This window comes from Lithobates pipiens, unplaced genomic scaffold (genome assembly GCF_037356315.1).
Source record: "Lithobates pipiens isolate NorthernLeopardFrog02 unplaced genomic scaffold, aLitPip1_a1.2 Scaffold_19, whole genome shotgun sequence".
Classification (NCBI taxonomy): Eukaryota; Metazoa; Chordata; class Amphibia; order Anura; family Ranidae; genus Lithobates; species Lithobates pipiens.
Genome location: NW_027507764.1, coordinates 386,824,904 through 386,846,752, shown reverse-complemented (window position 1 = coordinate 386,846,752; position 21,849 = coordinate 386,824,904). Strand labels below are relative to the sequence as shown.

Sequence of the window (21,849 nt, the reverse complement as noted above, 5' to 3'; positions counted from 1 at the left end):
GGAATCCCTAGCAACCTCTGGGGGAACCTAGTGTTCCAATGGAACCATGGTTAAGCAAGGGCTGCAATAGAACATGTACCTATACTGTTGAATTGGCACTACTGATAAGATTGTTGGTGTGATATGCTGTTTGGCTGATAGGTATAATTGTAGCATTGTATTGTGAACAAGTATAGAACTACCAATAAAAATACAATTTTAAGAGAGATTCTCACTTTCTTTCAGTTTCTCATATGTAGAGCTATGGATATAAAGACGCCTGAATCACTGTTTTTTATGGATTTGCCGGATCTAAGGGAACTCTGTGCTGTAAAGATCTATTTGAACCCTGGAACTTTAAATCCTTGTATTAGAGATGCACAGATTAAACTCTGCAGGTATGCACTTATTCCAACTACCGGTAACCTCTTGGGCACACTGGACTCAAATTATGTTTTTTTTTGTATTTTTTTTTTTTTTATCTCTTACCCTTAATTCTTTTTATCATTTCTGTATTTCAGACATTTGTTGATTCTTTATGAACAAATTGTCGCTTCACCAAATCCAGAACAGTTTGATCAAATAACAATCATCATGGCAGTGAGTTTAACATAATTAATTAATTATTGGGAATTAACTAATATGTTTGTTTTTAAAGTATAAGTCCAATTTTGTTTAACATAAAAATTATTTTTTCAATACAGGATAATAATGACATAAACAGACTCATACAACTGCAAACATTCTACACATTGTACAATGGCACTTTATTGCTTCTGTATTATTGCTTTTTTCCTAGGTAGTCTTTATATGGATGCATGGATTCCCCTCACCTGCTACTTCATGTGTGCAGAATGGGAGGGTCTGCTGTAATCATTTGATCTGTCCCTACATTGTAAGCACTGAAACACTGCAGAGAGTACCAGTCTGCTACCCAGGACGGGCCGAGATGGAGAGGCATGTTCCCTGGGTGCCGGCTCTATGTGCAGGGAAAGGGAGAGTGCTAGGAGGCCCAGTAGCTTCTTTCTTCCTGCCCTTTGCTTACAGGAGTGACTGCATTGTCATTGATGTCAGTAGGGCTTTTATTTCCCTCTGGCACTAGCCCAGTGCCACCTATTGCACTTGTTCCTGTGCCAACTGTGTTTACAAATGACTGCACACCTCAAGTAACAGTGCCTTCTCAGTTCAGCAGCTGCCAGGAGACTGGATATGGAGTTCTGTAGAGAGAACTCTGTATTTTGGGAGCGAGGGGAGCTCTGTACTGGAGGAAGGATGAGGGGTGAGCTTTGTAGTGAGAAAGAGGGAATTGAGGGAAGAGCTCTTTACTGTGGGTGAGGGAGGAGCTTTGTAGTGTTTCTTCCAATGACACCACCAACATAGGGTACAATTTGTTTCCTTTCGCAGACACCACTGATGCAGGGACATATTCCCAAGCCCACGTACACACGGTCGGAGATTTTGCCAACCAAATCCGTTGGATTTTGCCCGTCGGATTTAGTCCTACGGATTGTGTCCGAAAATGTTGCATACACACGGTCGGGCCAAGTTGGCGAAAAATCCGATCTTTCAGAACGTGATGACATAATTTCGTTACGATGGGACTACATTCAGGCTAGTAGCCAATAACTTTGATGTAGGAATTTGATCTGAGCATGCGTGGCACTTGGTCCGATCAAAATGCTCTACACATGATCGGAATATGTCCGTCTGGCCCAGTTGGTCGGGAAATATTTCCAACGTGTTGGAAATTTGGATCGAACGGAGATTCGGACGGAATCAGTCCGATGCATACAACACGCAGTCGGATTATCTGACGACGCGGTCCGATAAGACTCATTCCGACAGATTCTCCGACCGCGTGTACAAGGGCCAAGTCATCCTCCAGGATGGTCGCATGAGCTATACGCTCATCCTATTTTTCGCATATTGGAATGCACGCTGGACAGCCATATATGTGTACAGAAAGGAAGCCAATGCATTGTGCATGGTGAGGGGGATAACCATGTGGTCAGGCAAGATTGTTGTGGGGGTCCTGGTGGTTGGATAACAGCACTGCTTAGCCAGCACTAGCCCTACCAGCTACTCTCAGGGGCAGAGTGACTCACACTTTTTTTTTACTTTTTGAAGCTCTACCCTATGCGGTTTCCCTTGCTGGGTTTGAAAGGACACATTCAAATCTACAAAGTCAGGCTTCTGTGCCTGGAAATAAAGTGTGTACCCCTTCAAGCGAAGGTCCCAAACTTCTGCTGAACCTAAAGTGTACCCCTTCAAGCGAAGGTCCCAAACTTCTGCTGAACATAAAGTGTACACAATGCACAAGAATCAGGGCAACTTTCTAAATCGTGAGTAAGGTTAATAATTAGTCAATAATGTGCTGAAAAAGTATAACCATGAAATCAGTGATCAGAGTCCAAAATATACAAATGTGGTGATTCTTCTAAGAGATATCTAAAAATTCTTCTGAACACAATCTCCATGACTTCACAATAGCTTAATGCTCCCAGAGCTCTTACCTCAGTAAGCCCTTGTACACACGGTCGGAGAATCCGTCGGAATGTGTCCTATCGGACCGCGTCGTCGGATAATCCGACTGTGTGTGGTATGCATCGGACTGATTCCGTCGGAATATCCGTCGGACCCAATTTTCCAACATGTTGGAAATATTTCCCGACCAACTGGGCCAGTCGGACATATTCCAATCATGTGTAGAGGAGTTTGATCGGACCAAGTGCCACGCATGCTCAGATCAAATTCCTACATCAAAGCTATTGGCTACTAGCCTGTATTTTGAATTGGATTTTTCGCCAACTTTGACCGTGTGTATGCAACAGTTTCGGACAAGATCCGACGGACAAAATCCGATGGGCAAAATCTGACGGATTTGGTTGTGAAAATCTCCGACCGTGTGTACAGGGGCTAAGAAGTATAATCAGCCTTATAGCCCTCCTGTGGTGAAGAGGGGCTAATGCCCTGTACACACAGTCTGACTTTCCGATGGAAAATGTGCAATCAGATCGTGTTGTCGGAAAATCTGATCGTGTATGGGCTTCATCAGACTTTTTCAGTCGGAATTTCCGACACACAAAGTTTGAGGGCTGGATCTAAAATTTTCCGTCAACAAAATCCGATCGTGTGTAGACAATTCCTCCCAGAATCTTGCTCCCGCTCGCCCCCTGGGGCACGCACCAGGGAATATCTGTGACCTCTGGATCCAGAGCACCCGGTACATCACGGATCACGGTAAATGGCCACTGACAGCGGCTGTTTACCATGTGATCGCTCTGTCAAATGATGGACCGATCACTTCTAAACAAACCGGCGTCACGTCCTGTTCCCCTTCCCCTCCCCATACCTATTGGTACAGTGTGAGGGGATAGGGGAGAGATCAAGTGCTGCAGCTGCTCTGTGCCCATTCCAGTCATCCATCCCTCCCATCCATGCTCAGAAGTACTCATCCATCATCCCATCCATACTCATCCATGCTCAGAGATACTCATTCATCCATCCATACTCAGAAATACTCATCCATGCTCAAAAATACTCATCCATCCCGTGCATACTCAGAAGTACTCATCCATCCATGCTCAGACATACTCATCCATCCATCCCACCCATACTCAATAATTTTCAGAAATACTCATCCATCCATCCCATCCATACTCATCCATATTCAGAAGTACTCATCCATCCATCCCATCCATACTCATCCATGCTCAGAAATACTCATCTATCCATCCATGCTCAGCCATCCATACTCAGCAATACTCATCCATCCATCCATACTCATCCATGCTCCGCAATACTCATCGATCTATGCTCCGCAATACTCATCCATCCATGCATCCATCTATACTCCACAATACTCATCCATGCTCAGCAATCCTCATCTATCTATCTATCCATGCTTAGCCACGTATACTCAGTCATACTCAGCAATACTCATCCATCCATCCATACTCAGCCATACCCAACTCAGCCATACTCAGCCATACCCAGCCACACCACCCATATACTCAGCCATACTCAGCCATACCCAGCCACCCCCATCCATGGCTTATCCATGCCACATCTGTTCACATCTATGCCACTACAGTGCCTCAAAGTGTAATAGGTAGTCAAATTAGATTTGACATTATGCCCCTAGAACACCTGACGGTGCTCCCTGCATGTTGGGCCTCTCTATGTGGCAACGCTGGGGAAAAGTCTCTCACATGGGGTATCGCCATACTCAGGAGGAGTAGGAGAATCTATTTTTTTGGTATGCACATGTTATGTGTTAGAAATATTGTATAAATGGACAACTTTGTGTTAAAAAAAAAAAGCGTTTTCATTTTCTTTAGACATTTTCAAAAAACTTGTAGAAAAAAAGGTTCAAAAGACTCAATATGCCTCATAGATTATACATTAGGTTTTCTTTTCAAAATGGGGTAATTTCTTTGGGCGTTTCCCTTGTCCTGGTGCTCCAGGACTTTCAAAAGCGTAAGAGGTAGTCAAGAAATTAGATGTGTAATTTATGCTCCTAGAACGCCTGATGTCGCTCCCTGCATGTTGGGCCTCTCTATGTGAACACACTGTGTAAAAGTCTCACACGTGGTATCGCCATACTCAGGAAGAGTAGTAGAATGTGTTTTGGGGTGTAATTTGTGCTATGCATATGCTGTGTGTGAGAAATAATCTGATAATATGACACTTTTGTGAAAAGAAAATATAAATCTTGATTTTGCAAAGAATTGTGGGAAGAAATAACTTCAAAAACCTCACCATGCGTCTTTCTAAATACCTTGGAATGTCTACTTTCCAAAAAAAGGTCATTTTGGGGGTATTTGTACTGTCCTGACTTGTTAGGGTCTCAAGAAATGAGATAGGCTATCAGTACTTCAGGTGTGATCAATTTTCAGTGATTGGCACCATAGCTTGTAGACTCTATAACTTTCACACAGACCAAATAATATACACCGATTTGGATTATTTTTACCAAAGATATGTAGCAGTATAAAATTTGGCCCAAATTTATGAAGAAAATATATTTTCTTTTACAGAATTTTTGGTCTTTTTCCATTTATTGCGCAAAAAAAAAACCCAATAAAAAAACACAGCGGTTATTGAATGCCATCATGTCATAACATGTTTTCGGGGAGGGAAAATGCCTAATTGGGCCCAATTTGGACATTTTCACTTTTGCTGCCAGCGGTTTAGACATTAATGGCTGTCTGTTGCGTTATTTTGAGGGGACAACAAATTTACACTGTTATACAAGCTGTACACTCACTACTTTACATTGTAGCAAAGTGTCATTTCTTCAGTGTTGTCACATGAAAAGTTATAATAAAATATTTACTAAAATCTAGAATTTTTATAAATTCTACAATGAAATGTTTTCCAATTAACAGTAAGTTTCTTGTTATGTTTACCAGGACAAGGTATTGTATATGGGTATGCATATACAGTACTTGTATGTTCATACATGTAGGCAATATAAATGTTATCTATTGCGTTGTTTAACCACTTCAATACATGGCATTTTCACCCCCTTACTGCCCAGGCCAATTTTCAGCTTTCAGCGCTGTCACATTTTGAATGACAATTGCGCAAACACTATACCCATATAACATTTTTATAATTTTTTCCCCCACAAATAGAGCTCTCTTTTGGTGGTATTTGATCACCTCTGCGGGTTTAATTTTTTGCGCTATAAACAATAAAGAGTAACAATTTTGAAAAAAACACAATATTTTTAACTTTTTGCTATAATACATTTCCCAATTTAACCCCTTTCGCTGAGCGTACGCAGATCTGCGTACTCGGCTTCCGGGGGTTATACTGGGATGATGCCCGCACCTGCAGGCATCATCCCGGTACAGTTTTTTCCAGCGGGCGATTGGCTATCCAGCCATAACAACCGAAGCGGCTAAAAGCCGCTCGGCTGTTATGCCGGAGGAGCGGGAGGGGACGCCCCCCCTCCCGCCGCCTCCCGCCGCTGTTACCGGTGCTCCCGCTCAATCGGGAGCAGCCGATTCACCCGGCTGCTGGGGAGGAACTGGAATGAAGCCGTAATCGGCTTCATTCCAGTATCCTAATAGTAAACACGGAAGCGACGTCATGAATTTTTAAAGCGTCACCTATTGAGATTTTTAGGTACCGTACTTTGTCGTCAATCCACGAGTGCGTGCAATTATAAAGTGTGACGTGTTTGGTATCTATTTACTCAGCGTAACATTATCTTTCAAAAAAATTGGGCTAATTTTACTGTTTAGTTTTTTTTAAATTCATGAAAGTGTCCCTTTTCCCAAAAAGTTGCGTTTAAAACACCGCTGCGCAAATACTGTGTGACATAAAATATTGCAACAATTGCTGTTTTATTCTCTAGAGTCTCTGCTAAAAAAAATATATATAATGTTTGGGGGTTCCAAGTAATTTTCTAGCAAAAAATATGGATTTTAACTTGTAAACACCAAATGTCAAAAATAGGCTTAGTCATGAAAGGGTTAAAAACAAAAAAAACTAAAAAAAATGTATTTCTCAGTTTAGGCCGATACGTATTTTTGGTAAAAAAAAAATCTCAATAAGCGTATATTGGTTTGCGCAAAAGTTATAGTGCCTACAAAATAGGGGATAGATTTATGGCATTATTATTATTATTTTTTTTTTTTACTAGTAATGGCTGTGATCTGTGATTTTTGTCAGGACTGTGATATTGGGGCGGACAGATCAGACACTTTTTTGTGACAATTATATAGCGATCAGTGTTATATGCACTGAATAATGTATAAATGTCACTAGCAGTGAAGAGGTTAACACTAGGGGGCAATCAAGGGTGTTAAATGTGTTACTTAGGGAGTTATTCTAACTGTGGGGGTGGAGGACTGACTGAGGGAGTTGACAGATCGGTGTCCCTATATAAAAGAAACACACGATCTATCTCCTCTCCCCTGACAGGACATGGCTCTGTGTGTTTACACACACACAGCCACGTCCCTGCTCTGTGACATGCAATTGCGGGTGCCCGCCGGAAGTTGCGGCCACCGGGCATGTGCATGGGCTCCAGAGTGATGTGGCAGGCGCGCCCCCAGGCGGCCGGGAAGCCGAGGACGTCATATGAAAGCTGCCCAGGAAGGCAGAGCCACCTTGCAGCCATCATATTACTATGCGCGGGATGGGACGTTGAGGCGTTTAATCACAGTTGGGGAGTTCAGTTAATGGTATGCATAACCTTTCAACACGTTCATTTACATGCATACGGACTTAAAACAAGCTTTGTTAATCATGTCTGGCATTAATAGGATATAATGTGTAGAACTGGCCATTTTGGTAAAAAAGAGTTTTGCTTCATCTTATACTTAAGATTACCAAGTCTTCTGAGACTAACAGTCAGAGGCAGAAGTGCCTGGTGTTTCTCCACTGCAGAAATACCACAATAGGGATGTAGATATGGGAGTGCCTATGCGTCTTCACAGGAAGTGCACTGCTAATTTTCTGGAGGAATTAAGGGCAAAATCTCTACATTTTTAAGGGTTCTGCTTAGGCATAGTCAATATTTATAAATCTTCCCTACAACTTAGCAAATCTTTACTTCTTGAGTTCAGGCCCTCTTTCATAATATAAACCGAGGTTTATATGTTTGTCAGAGCATTTTTTTTTCATTTCAGTTCCGCATTTATACTGTTTCATTTTTATAGTCTACCCTCACATATATACATTTGTTTTTATGGGACAGGTAGGGCTATAATTTTATAGCATAAGTGCAACATTTTTAAAATTCTATATTTAGTAATTCTAGTTGTGAGATGCTGTAAGTGGTAACAGTAAATAGACAATTGTATTGAAAACATGTTCTGAATGAGTGTGCTATGAGGGGTATCTGGTGAGGAATCTTATAGAAATGAAAAAGGTCCTCAAAGACTTCTATCTCAAACCCTAAAAAAAGGCCTGGGATATAAATGTACCCTCCCTGCAGCAGGTCCTAGTTATGATACCGCAGGATGTACAGGTATATTATAGCATACGTTTAAACTGCGGTAGAGTTTTGGTTTTGGTCAGGATCAAGGGAGATGAAGAGTGGAGGAGAAGAAAGAGAAAAATTTAGATAGTTGGTGGATTAAAAGTGAGGAGGGAAGGAGGGGGCAAATACTGTAGGTCAGCTAGCATTACAGACTTCCTATTCTTTTGCTACAATATAAGAGACCTGTGGTCCCTGCCTGTGAATGGAAATTTCTAGGGCCTGACTGAATCAGTGTTGGGCCTAACCACGTGCTATCTGTACTTGGAAGTGAAGTGTTGCGCAGGAGAGAGAGAGAAACAGTCTGCAAGGAAATGCTGTGCTGGAGGAGACTGGAGCTGTAAAGTGTATATAGTGTCTCAACTCATTGAAGATTCAGTCAACCAATTGTTTTATTGGACATCCCATATACTCCTAATCCCACCCAAGTTCAAATCCCTTAATAAAATAACACAAACATCTGGACTGTTCATTGTCTGCAAGGTGACTGAGAAATGAATGCCGCAACTTTCAGCAGCTCTTACGGGGGGGTACCGCTACATCAATTTCCTTCATATTTCTGCTTTGTATTTACAATATCTCTTATGGTGTGTTCTGTAACAGTGACCTTTCAGCTCCTGGGCTTGGTGCTGGAGCTGAATGTAACCAGAGAGAACTTCGGAGTCCCATTGCTCTTTTAAAACAAAACTGAGACAAATGGCTGTTGACTCAACTGGTTAAAGTATTGGTTCAAGTTTCACTTTTTTTTATTCTGCTTTTAGATCTCCTTCTATAGAACAGGAAAAGTTCAGTCTGTTGCTGAAAAATATACTACTAAAGTAAGTATTTTTAATTTTGTATTTATTGGCATACAACACGCACCCTAACGTTAAGAGGGAAGTTTCAGGGAAAAAAACTTACATTTTAAAATAAGGGTCAGTGCCCATCAATGCAGCCTTACCAGTGCCCATCATTGCAGCCAGTTAATACCTATCTGCAGCTTCTAATGCGCCCATTATTGCAGCCTGTTTAGTGCCCTTCTGTAGCCTCTAACATGCCCATCATTTCAGCCTGTTTAGTGTCCATCTGCAGACTTGCATTTGCCGATCCTTGCAGCCTCGCCAGTGCTGAATTACACAGATCCGCGATCTCCTGTGTATGTGGCGCTCAGTCACTCACAGTCCTGCCTGGCTGATATGATGGACAGAACATTGGTCCAATGCCGGCCCAGGGGGGTGGGACTGTATGTGGCTGAGTGCTGTATACACAGGATATCGCTGCTGTTTGTAATCCAGGGGCGCTCGTCCACTCCGAGGCAGCAGGAATCGACGTGTAACACGCACACACAATTTCCCCCTGATTTTCATAAATACGGTATATATATACTGTGGATGGAGAGCTAGACTGAAAGCAAAACCATTAGGTCCCAGGTCTTCTCACCTCTAGCAGCCACTAACTTTACTTTGTTATGGCTACGATGGATGGCTCAGAACTCACCCCAGCCTGTAATTGTAAAGAAAATAGAGCAGCAGCACATTGATGCTTTCATCCCTGTTCTTTCCTTTTCTGTGAAACAAAAGTCATTTAGATTTACAACATTTTGCAAAGCCCTAATTGGTGCAAAGTGCTGAGTTTTCCTCAGCTAGAATGAGATCTGCTGTACTACTGATTAAAAGATGTTGATATTAAGGCAAATTCAGGTTCTGCACTGGCACTAGGATTTACACGATTGTGTCCTCTGTGAGCCAACATCTTAGTCCAGGACACAGATGCTGACTAGGGATGAGCCAAACACCCACCGGTTCTGTTAGCAGCAGAACATGCGAACAGTCAAAAAATGTGTTTGTTCGGGGTTCCCCTTAATATCCTGAAGGGCCTGGTATGGAATTTTTGGGGGACCCCCACATAATTTTTTTTTTTTTTAACATTTTGGTGCGGGGTTCCCCTTAATATTCATACCAGACCCAAAGGGTCTGGTAATGGACTGGGGGGATTCCCATGCCATTTTTTTAAATTACTTTTATGTGTATTGCCAGGACTAATTATTCATTATAGCCGCGAGTACTTTTAAATTAATTTTTTCGTTTTAGAAATGTCATTTTGCTCTCAGACTGTTCTAAATACGGGAAACATGCCACTTTACAAGCATATTATAGACACCCCCAGGTACAAAATTTAAAGTAAAATTTCACTTTTATTGTTTCACTTTAAGCATTATTAAAATCACTGCTCCCGGAAAAACAGACATTTTTAAAATGTTTTTTTTTTTTTTGCATTGATACATGTCCCCTGGGGCAGGATCCAGGTCCCCAAACGCTTTTTATGACAACACCATGCATATAAGCCAATTTGCACTTTTGATTTCTCCCATAGACTTTTTAAAGGGTGTTCCGTGGCTTTCGAATTTGCTGCGAACACCCCAAATTGTTCGCTATATGGCGAACAACCGATGTGCCCTATGTGTTCGACTCGAACAAACCGGCTCATCCCTAATGCTGACCCTGAATAATAATGTCTAAACAAAAATAGTGCCATGCTTCTGAAAAGAAAGCAGATGATGTCCATTCTCAGTGTAAGGGAGGGGGGTAATGTGATATTTGTGGGAGGTATTAAATACCTGTAGGTGTTAGATATACACATTGCGTAGGAGGAGTGCCACTAACTTGAGATAAAATATGATGGTAGGTCAGCTTTAAAGGATAAGTTCACATTTGTTCACTTTTTTTTCTTCTAAATTCCAGCTCCCTATGTACCAATATAGCATTAATGTACTTTTTTTGCAAATATATTAATGCTTTACATTAAATCTACAAAAAACCCTAAATTCTTCACTTGACCTCATCCATGTTTCCAAACGTAACCATTAGTAATTAGGAAGCCTTACTTCCTGGACAGACTAGAGATCATGACACAGGAAGGAGTTGACCAGCTGACCTCATTAGCACACACCCTGCATCGTCTACCCTCCTACCTACCCACCCATTCCCAGCTGCACCTTTTTTAAATGAAATGCAATCAATCAGTGATCACCCTTCTCACTAAATACACAATATACAATCAGAGTGCATAGTGTGTGGCCATCTTTATAGAATTAGGAGGGAGTGGACAGAAACACTCGGCTGTCAAGCCATGTTCACATCTCTGCATCGCAGGGACTCACATTCCTACATGTGTTTTTTTTTTTTTTTTTTTTTTTTAGAGAGAGAGTGGGGAGGAGTTTTGGAGCGTTTTCACTCATCACGCATAGGGATAGGGCAACCCTTTCACCTGAATAGATTGCCCTGCACACAGCAATCACCCTAAAAAAGTTTTGGAACTTTAGAGCGGAGCTTGGTGCATTTTTTACTGGGATTTTTATGGTGCAGCACATTTCTGAAATGCAAGGAAACACACAGATGTGAATGGAGCTTCAGTGTTCTTGTGTTAACGCACCAATTTCACTTTCAGGCCCCATTCACATCTAGCATATTGGGAGTACACATTTTGTGGCTCATTTTTCCTCTGACACGCATAGGGCAGCCTGTTGATTTCAATGGGCTACACTACATGTGACTTATGGGTAATTTTGGCATTTGTAGGTTGCATGTTTTTTACTGTGCATTTTGCAGCATTTGCCACCCTTTTTTCCACATGGCAAAATGTGTGTTTGCTTCTGTGTTTGTTGTGCCGTCAACACATAATGGCACTGAAAGCACAACTAGTTATTTTAGGTATATAAAGGTGGTCATAAACTATACAATCTGGTTGTGTATTTAGTGAGAAGGGTGATCACTGATTGCATTTCATTTAAAAAACCTGCAGCTGGAATTGGGTGGGTATGTAGGAGGGTGGATGATGTAGGGTGTGTGCTAATGAGGTCAGCTGGTCAGTTCCTTCCTGTGTCATGACCTAAAGCCTGACCAGGAAGTAAAGCGGAAGCAATGGATATGTTTGGAAACATGGATAAGGACAAGTGACATAAGTGTCTGTTGATTTAATGGAAAGCTTTGATATTTTTGCAAAAAAAAGTACATTAATGCTATATTGGTACATAGGGGAACTGATTTAGAAAAGGTGGACTTGGCCTTTAAGTATTTTGTAATGATAACATAACCGAGTTAAATGTTTGTTTTTAATACATATCTGACTAGCATCTATCAAAAATCTATCAAAAATAGAAATATCTGTGTTTTGGTAAACAACTGCTTCTTGACCAGCTGGAAATCCATCATGGGTTCTGTGCAGTCTCATTTTGTATGATTTCACCAAGGGTGGGCATCAGAGGAACAATTCTAGTACAGCAGAATGCAGCAAACTTTCTAGACCAGAGTAACATCTTAGGCTCCTCTCCTGGACAAGACTATGATTTAATTGCACATGGGGTGCGATTCTGAATAATAACCTTTTAGGTATTGTGTATCATATATAAAGTTTCATGTAAAGCATTACTTTTTGAGCAGAAATGTTTCTTTCTTATTTAAATGGTCATTCTGCTGTAGGTAATTAATAACTTGTGTTTTATTTATTGTCGATTGAAGGAACACAGGAAGTTTTTCACCTTTTGGGTTATATTGCCGCCTACAAGAAGATTGGAAAGCAGCAAAAAGAAAAAACTATTGGACAGCCCAGGAATAATCCCTCCTACTTCCTGCATGCCTCCATTTTTATGCCAGCCTTTTCAGAGAGTGGATGCCTTTTCTTCAGCTCTTCTTCGTAAAGAGCCAACTTATATCCGCTAGCACTTTTTTATTCTTCAACAATTCATCTTCAGTTGTAGCTCTCTACAATGCTGTTAGAGCGGGTCTTTTTGATTGCAGTTATCCAGCTGAAAGTTACCCTCAGGCACTGGGTACAATGTAAGGTGCTTTTTAGGCGCTATACCAGTAATAGGTTAGGTGCTGAGGACTTTCTGGATTCAGAGACATTGACATTGCCTCAGCACTTCCCCTGTATCCTAAGACTCCCTCTGTGAGTAGGTCAGACAAGCTAAACACCAGGAGCTACCTCATTTACTTAGGTCTCTAGGCACCTAAAATTCCTTCTTTTCACTGGATTCAACAGTAAAAAGGTTGAAGTTGCGGTATTGAGTGATGATGCCATTCCCTGGATAGTATGTCACAGGTGCAAGCTCAGTGCTCTTTTTCACTATTCAGTGTTGAAAATGCTTCTTCCCACTGTTGTTCCTGCATCACAAAGAGTCATGTGGAACACTAATCTTCGCTGTGTTCTTTCTACCTGCCTAGAGTGGTCACCTCCAACCATTTTCTCCTTCACTGATGTGCGCTGATTAGGCTGCACTCATAGGCTGTTCTTATATGCTACACTGATATGTGGCACTGATAGGCGGTACTAATGGGCACTGATATTGCATTTTTTTAATATATTTTCTGAAAGCAGATACCCTGGTGAATAAAATAGTTCCAAGGTAGTTCCAATTTTTTTTTATATTACATGATATTCATGAAAACCTTAATGTAATACAAACTCTCATTAAAAAATACACTAAAGCCTGTACAGGTCATCATTTTAGAGTTACCCAGGAGCTCTGGTGATAGAATTATTGCTCTCACTCTGGTGTGTGTGGCAATATGTAATCTGTAACATGTGTAACGCAATCAATGTTTTTGTGTGCAGTTACCCCGACATGTGCATGTATTGGGGGGGGGGGGGGTGATATTGGGTAGAACTTAAATTTTTTACAATTTAAAATTAAAAAAATATATATTTTTTTGCTTAACTTTTTTTTTTTTTTTCCAAAAAACAGTATTGGTGCAACCTTAATGTTAAGAGCTAGGAAGTATTCTCCTAAGGTCCATCTTCGGATATAGTGGGCATAATTTACTTAGTCTGTGTCTCAGAGCTTCTACACAAGGAGATTCTCTGTGGGATGAACTTTCACCTTCCTGCAATTTTTCACTCTCAGCATTATGAAAGGTCAGGTGTCTGACCTATTTAAGAGACCATTGGACTTGTATTCCTTTATTAAGACCTTTGTACAGGGGGTCTCTGTGTTTGTGCTTCAGAAACTGCCATTTGAACCCATCAGGCACATTACTCTCCCCATTCTTACCCACATTCTTTGTATCTATCACCACTGCAAGGCGAGTGTCTGAACTGGCTGCCATATCTTGCAAGGTACCCTTTCTAGTTTTACATAGGGATGAGATGGGGACAAGGTGGTGTTGAGGCTTAGGACTTCCTTTTTGACTAAGGAAGTTTCTGCCTCTCACCTCAACCGGGACATTGTTCTACCATTCCTCTGTCTCAAAGTCACCCAAGGGAAGTTTCTCTCTAGTGTCTGTATGTGCTTCTTTCAATGAACTGATTCCATTTTTGCATCAGACGGGCAACTAAAATGGATGTAAACCCAATTCATGAAATTTGAGCTGGGCACATATATCTGCAGTGTTTTCTTATCTCTAATCAAAGCACTAAGTCCTGTGGCCTTCTCTTGCTGGGTTCTTCTGTTATCAGCATAACTTCTAACAAGTTCCCCTCTGGTGCAAGTAGTATCTAGTTTTCAGGTGTTTTCTTGTGCCTTTTGTTTGTTTGCTGTGTTGGCCACCCCTCAGACTGCTTTTGGACATTCAGAAGGCGAATGACTACCAGTGTCCCTCAGTGGATATGAACGAAAATAGTATTTTTATACTTGCTGTAAAATCCTTTTCTTGGAGTTCATTGAGAGACACAGGTTTATGATCATGCTCTTGGTACTGCTTTGCTACAAAACGGAGACATGCAAGTAGGAGGGGTTATCCTGAGCTGGCCTACAGTTTTTCTTTTGTCCAATCCTCCTTTAGGTGATCGTATAATCTGAAGGTGACTAACTTTCTGTGTCCCCCAAATAGACTCCAAGAAATAGAGTACAACATTTTTATTTTTCTCCTTGAATTTAGAGTATTAAGTAGTATGTATTGTTTTTTTCCTAGATGGAGTGTCCTGAAAGAGTAACTCCAGCTCTACTTCAAGCTTGTCTCTCTTACACCATCACACTACGGCTTTCTCCACAATGGAATAAAGCTGGGCATCTTCTAATTCAAGGTCACACTGTTATTCTATCAATCCAACACCCTTAAAATACAATTGCCATTTCATGTTTTGATTTGCTAGACACAAAACCTAAAATACATTTATGTACATTATGATTAGTAGTGGAAGTTCCACTAGAAGGTCAAAAGACTTGTTAAATCCCTCAAGGGAGCAAATGCACAATGCACTTTGTCCCACATAATCTGTGCAGATGTTGTTGCCAACCGTCCCTCCCCCCCACTCCCCTTTACCGCAGCTATCCGCCAACAACATAAGATGGAGATTGCAGTTCTGATGATAATGGAGAGGGCATGACAAACAGTGCACTCAAAGCTCACGTAGCCCCTCCATCCTCCAAAATTGCAAGATCTAGCCCTGTGCCCAATGCTTGCATTTTGCTGCAAATACAGACATTGAGCCCAAAACAATTACTGCTAGTTCAGAAGAGAAAAAGTAGAGTAGTAAGGCTATCAATTTGTGCAACCAATGTTATGTCCTGCGAGCCACCTCTGTACTAAAAGCCCAAATCGGGTCTCTCAAATGACACTCTTATTTTGAATCGGCAGCTAGCGTTGCACATGTCTCATTAAACATGCAAAGATCATCCAATATTCTAAAGTACGCTGCGCTTTCAAACATAAAATCCAAATAGTGAAATGAAAAACTGTAAAGATGTGCTATATGTCAACAGCAATAAAGTGATAACGTGCTAGTTACAAACAATATTCCAAATAAAGTGCTTTCGTGCTGGATATGATAAAACGTCCATATGGTGAGAAAAAAAGCAATCAATAAAATCCTAAAAACAATATAATGGTGAACCAAACTAAAAAATCCTTATTACAATAATATGTATATGATATATATATATATATATATATATATATATATATATATATATATATATATATATATATTATGCAAAAAAGTGCTTCAATGTGCTGTGCAATCAAAAAAAAGTTCAGAGTGCTCCAATGTAACCCATGCGATTCGGTGGTTGCTGTGATATCAATCCAATATTAGGGTGCTGTGTGTGCACACTCAGGTGTCTTCCCCCCAGGTAATGGCCGCTCACCTTAGAGCATTTGACCTTGCCGATAAGGCACGCATTGGAACCTGTAAATGGTTCAGTGGTAAATCCGGATTCCTGTGGTAGCCTCACTCTGTGCTTCAATATAGTAATGGAGTCCCCTTTTGTGCCTCAGTAATATCAATAGAAAAAGGAGGACTTCATAGTGTAGTATGTTAAAACTTTTATTATGAACACAGTAAAGATCCCTTGCGCCAATGCGAATGTGAGTACCCTGTAAGGGATCTTTACTGTGTTCATAATAAAAGTTTTAACATACTAAACTATGAAGTCTTCCTTTTTCTATTGATATTACTGAAGCACAAAAGGGGACTCCATTACCATATTAAAACACTTGTGAGGCTACCACAGGAATCCTGATTTACCACTGAACCATTTACAGGTTCCAATGCGTGCATTGACCAAGCCTAATCAACAAGGTCACACTCTCTAAGGTGAGTGGCCATTAACTGGGGGGAACACCTGAGTGCACACGCAGCACCTTAATATTGGATTGATATCACAGCAACCACATGGATTACATTGGAGCACTTTTGAACTTTTTTTGATTGCACAGCACATTGAAGCACTCACACACACACACACACACACACACACACACACACACACACACACACACACACACACACACACACACACACACACACACACACACACACACACACACACACGTAATAAGGATTTTTTAGTTTGGTTCACCATTATATTGTTTTTAGGATTTTATTGATTGCTTTTTTTCTCACCATATGGACGTTTTATCATATCCCGCACAAAAGCACTTTATTTGGAATGTTGTTTGTAACTTATCAATATGTACGCTTGTGAATGTCGGCAACTGCAGAGGAGTGCTGCCATTCACAAAAATAAAAGCACATCGCAATACAAAACAATAGTTACTTTACTTCCCTGAGAGAGACTAGAGCAGTATCTAGCTGCTTGTGTTGTGTGATTGTGTTTTTGTGAATGGTAGTACTCTTCAGCCACTGACCATCACACGCACACAAGCTGGGATGACAGCCTTACTATTCCACTCTCTATTCCTAAATAGCTGGTGACTGGGACAGTTTAGGGTTTATTTACAAAGAACTTGGCAAAGGGGGCGTAGGAGACTCAAATTTTACACAATCAAGCCCCAGAATGAAGAGGGGGGAAAGGGCATCAGTGCTGGATGTAACTCCCCCATGAGAATGCCCGTATTTAGGGCTTCAGCCAGGAGTGAAGCTACAGCTAGCACTGATAGACAAACATTTGGATTTATTTCTAAACCACAGCACAGATTTGAGCAAAACCAACTGTAATATCCAATGGATCTCCAGGGGGACTTAACAAGCACCTTCCGGTGAGAGTAATTCTTTAAGTATGGATCCTGCTTTATCATAGTCTCGTTAGGACAGTGGGGTTCCTGTGGTCAGGTCTACACCCGGAGGCCTACATCTGTATATAAAGACATTTAATATCAACTAAAATTTTGCCTGATTTTGAAACAGAAGTCTTTGTAACCATAGTCACTGCATACATACTTAATGTGAAAAAATTTGTAAAAAAATAAAAATATTTTTTTTTTAGAAAAAAACATTTTGCCCAGTAATTTTTTCATTAGTGTACACTGCCTTTGATGCATGTACAGTACAGCATACACTTCCAGGCCCATCTGTTAGTGCCGAGATTATGAAAGTTCTGTGACTTGTGTCCCAGCAGAGAAACAGACAGTAGTAAAAACTTTAAATGAGGGTCTAACTCTTCACGACTCTACCAAAAATGTTTTTTCTTTACATGAACTTTAAATCAATTTCTGTGAAAGACTATGCCATATATTTATTTATTTTAATACAGATTACAGTATAGAATCTTTACTGTATGTGTAAGTAGCAGAGGGATATACCATGTTAGCCACCGACAAAATGGAAGTTTGAATTTAGGGTGACCGCATTTATTGGCTAACTAAAAAGATTGTACTGCTCACAAACATTGTGCTCATGTCTTAAAAATTGTCCTCATGCGGTACAATTTTCCTCTGAATTTGATAAATTGACTGTATATTTCTAGAAAGTGGTCTTAGTCTCTTCTCAAGGATGAATAAATTCAGTTCCATAGATTTTTCCTTCCAACTGAGGTTCTCCATGCCCCTTATTAAATTAGTAGCCAAAATACCCTCACTTCCCTTTCTCACTTGGATAGAAAATTAGGGGAAATCTCAATAGGATGCAGATGGCAATAGAATTTAAGATTCTAACCCTTCCTCCACTAAACCTGAAAAGAGAACTGGCTTTAGTTCCACCTAAACAGATTTTATTAGCCAGTCATCCTGTTTTGTAATTGGCGTTACATATATAATTTTGTATTTTATGGTATTTTTAGGGGCAGATTTCTTATCAGAATCAGGAAAGCAGGATGCAGTTGGTAAGTCACCTGTTATAAAATAGTCTATATACAGTAACATATATTATCAGGGATTTTTTTATTTTTTTTTCTCATTTGAACCACTTGCTGACCCGCTTACAGTAATTATACAGCAAGCGGGCAGCAGCTGCAGGCTCAGTGATGTACTGGTACATCACTGAGCACATGCGTAGTTCCTGGGGTGTGCAGCGGTGATTGGTACCCGGCCGCTATGAGTCAGGGTATCATGTGTTAGCTATGATTTGTCATAGCGATCATATGATTACAATGTCAACACAATGGTCATAAATGTCTTCCATTCACGACTGTTTTGTTTACTATTGTGATGCTGTGATTGGCCCACAGCTATCACATGGTACCTGGGCCAATCACAGAACCCAATACCATGTGACTACCTGTAGCCAATCACAGATCACAATAGTAAGTAATAATAGTAATAGTATCATGAATGTAAGAAATGTAACTTTTTTTTTAATTTTTTTTTTTTTTTTTACATACTGATGCTTGTCAGTATGATTGATCACTGCCACATCAGTCATATGGTGTTGCTGTACTGCACTGGTGACAGTATGTAAAAAACAATTGTGAACAAAAAACTATTTATTTTTATTTTCTTTATTTTCCAAAAAATTGTGACAAAAAAGTACAATTTCTAAAAACTCGCCATGCCTTCTCACTAAATACCTAGGACTGAGTACTTTCCAAAAAGGAGGCATTTGAGGGTTATTTGTACTCTTCCGGTTTTTTTTGGGCCTCCAGAAAGGAGATAGGCCATCAGTACATGAGGATTGATCAGTTTTCAAAAATTCTATATATACCATTGTTTGTAGACTTTATAGCTGTCACTGAGACTAAATAATATACACTGATTTGGGTTATTTTACCAAAGAAATGTAGCAGACTACATTTTGGCCTACATTTTTTGAAGAAAGCTTATTTATTTGCTAAGTTTTAAATCTGAAACATGTTGTGGTTCTTTTTCTAAATTATCTGTATTTTTTTGTTTATATAGTAAAAAATTAAAAACCCAGTGGTGACTAAATACCACCAAAAAACATGAATTTTTTTTTAGAAATTTGCATACAGTGTTGCATGACCGAGCAATTGCCAGTTAAAATAGCACGGTGCCGAATAGCAAAAAATGCCCTGGTCATACAGGGGGTAAAACTTTCCAGTAGTCTTTTAGGACCTAGTTATAAAAACAAGAAAAAATACATTTCTTCACAAAAGTGGGGAACAGTCCCATAGCAACCAGTCAGATTCCTTTTTGTCTCTTTTCAGCCATTTTATGACGGTTTGTAAGTAAAAATATATCACTCTTTTATTTAGACTTGCGCATCAGTGTATCAGATGGCCAAATTTGCTTTTGTGTACATGTTGAAAAAATTCGGCTTCCACCTTCTGAGGTATAGTATGACTACATTTTATTAATTTATTGCTTTTTGTATTGATAGATGGAAGTGTACCTTTTTTGCATGTGTATTTAAAGCGGGAGTCCGCCGGGAGTTCCACCGTTTTTTTTTTTTAAAAGCCAGCAGCTACAAATACTGCAGCTGCTGACTTTTAAAATAAGGACACTTACCCGCCCAGCGCGCCCGAGATGTCGGCACCCGAAGCCGATCTCTCGATCGTCTCTCGGGTGCTGCCGCCGCCATCTTGGGTATGGGAATCAGAAAGGGGAGCCTTTTGTCTTCATTTCCCGGTTCCCTACTGCGCATGCGCGAGTCGCGCTGCGCAATAAGGATGGTCCCGCTGCCTCTGGGATCTGTGTGTTTCCCAACAGGCAGCGGGGGACTTTCGGAAAGGGGCGTAGATCTACGCCCCTTTCCGCAGATAGCCATGCCGGAAGTGGGTGCAGATACCTGTACTGTTCAGATACCTGCACCCCCCTCCCCCCTGAAAGGTGCCAATTGTGGCGCCGGAGGGGGGGGAGGATTCCAATGAGCGGAAGGTCCACTTTAGGGTGGACCTCCGCTTTAATCTGTTTTCAAGGTCTAATGACTGAAAATCTTTTTACTATGCAGTGTTCAGTTAAAGGCTAAAGCTACCAAAGATAACGGGGGTTATTTACGAAAGGCAAGTCCACTTTGCACTACAAGTGCACTTGGAAGTGCAGTCACTGTAAATCTGAGGGGAAGATCTGAAATGAAAGTAAGTTCTGCTGATTTTATCATCCAATCTTGTGCAAGCTAAAATGCTGTTTTTTACTTTGCTTGCATGTCCCCCTTGGATTTACAGCGACTGCACTTCCAAGTGCACTTGTAGTTCAAAGTGGATTTGCCTTTCGTAAATAACCCCCAATGTGTTTTATTTACTAAAAGTAATAAAGGGTGTTCACTTTGCAAAATAAACTTTAGTTTTGCTTAGTGAATAAGTTGAACTTAATGAAAATTTAGGGACACAGCAATTCAGAAACTATTGCATTGTTTGGACTTTGGATACAATTTTCTTTGCTAGTGTCCAGGAGGGTGGACATCCTGCTTTTTTGTTTTCAATCAAAATCATATTCTGCTTCAGCTGGCCTCTATATAATCAGTTCTCCAGATTGGCATTCCCTCAGCATTAGCTGCTGGACTAGATAATTGCCGGGCAAAGCCTGGAATGGGACCACAGACCCTGGGCTCTGCATTATGGCGCTTTCCAGTCCTGAGTGTACTGTTAACCGCAGAGTGCTTTCCTGGTTAAGAGCTGTGGTACAACCTCAGGTCTCCATTGGCTCCATTTGTAAGTATGCCATGCCAGATCTTGATGCCATCTAATATAACCGTTTTCCATCATTTTACCACAGATCAGGTTAAAGCTGAGGGATTGAGCACTGATGCCATCCGCTCTGCGCTCTTCCCTGTCATTCAGCCCTGAGGAAGATTTGATTAGATTCATCTCTTCTGTTGCCTCCGGCCATCTAAACCTCTTCTGCTATTCACTTCTCGTTCATGATTATTTAATGCCTAACCTTGTACCCTTCGCTATATTGCTCCCAACTTCTGGTACAACATGCAACAAAGAGCACATACAAATATGATGCGATAACAATTAAATGCAACATGTATGCAAACCAAGGAAATTAGTATAGATGACATACAATACAGAATAGATTGCAAAATTAAGTAATAAATATATAATGAATAAGTAGCATGCTTTACTCATCCGGGTATCGAGTAAAAGAGGAAAAGGGGAAAAAAGAGAGAGGAAAAGCAGGGGCCTAGTGGCCTCCAGCTCACATTTTACTAGCTGTTCCAGTGTTGACTTTAGGGAACCCACTGAAGGCCTGACACTGACAGCGATAGCCTGACATTTTGTCCTCTGCTTGAATGCAATGCCATGCCATTGAGACTTTTCTAGCTTCCACAGGCATGACCCCCCACCCCCACCCCCTGCTTTATAGTGGGAGGATTCT

The 21,849-nt window shown here is 40.7% G+C and overlaps 1 protein-coding gene across 1 annotated transcript; it reads left to right on the top strand.

Annotated features, from left to right (window-relative positions):
- The first annotated feature begins 230 nt into the window (after positions 1–230).
- On the top strand, positions 231–20,494 carry CUNH18orf63 (chromosome unknown C18orf63 homolog). Its single transcript, XM_077493834.1, has 7 exons — positions 231–377; positions 501–579; positions 8,737–8,793; positions 14,863–14,974; positions 18,411–18,452; positions 19,782–19,858; positions 20,477–20,494. Exons 1-7 carry the CDS (start codon positions 244–246, stop codon positions 20,492–20,494), a joined length of 519 nt encoding a protein of 172 aa, XP_077349960.1. The 5' UTR covers positions 231–243.
- Positions 20,495–21,849: the final 1,355 nt, after the last annotated feature.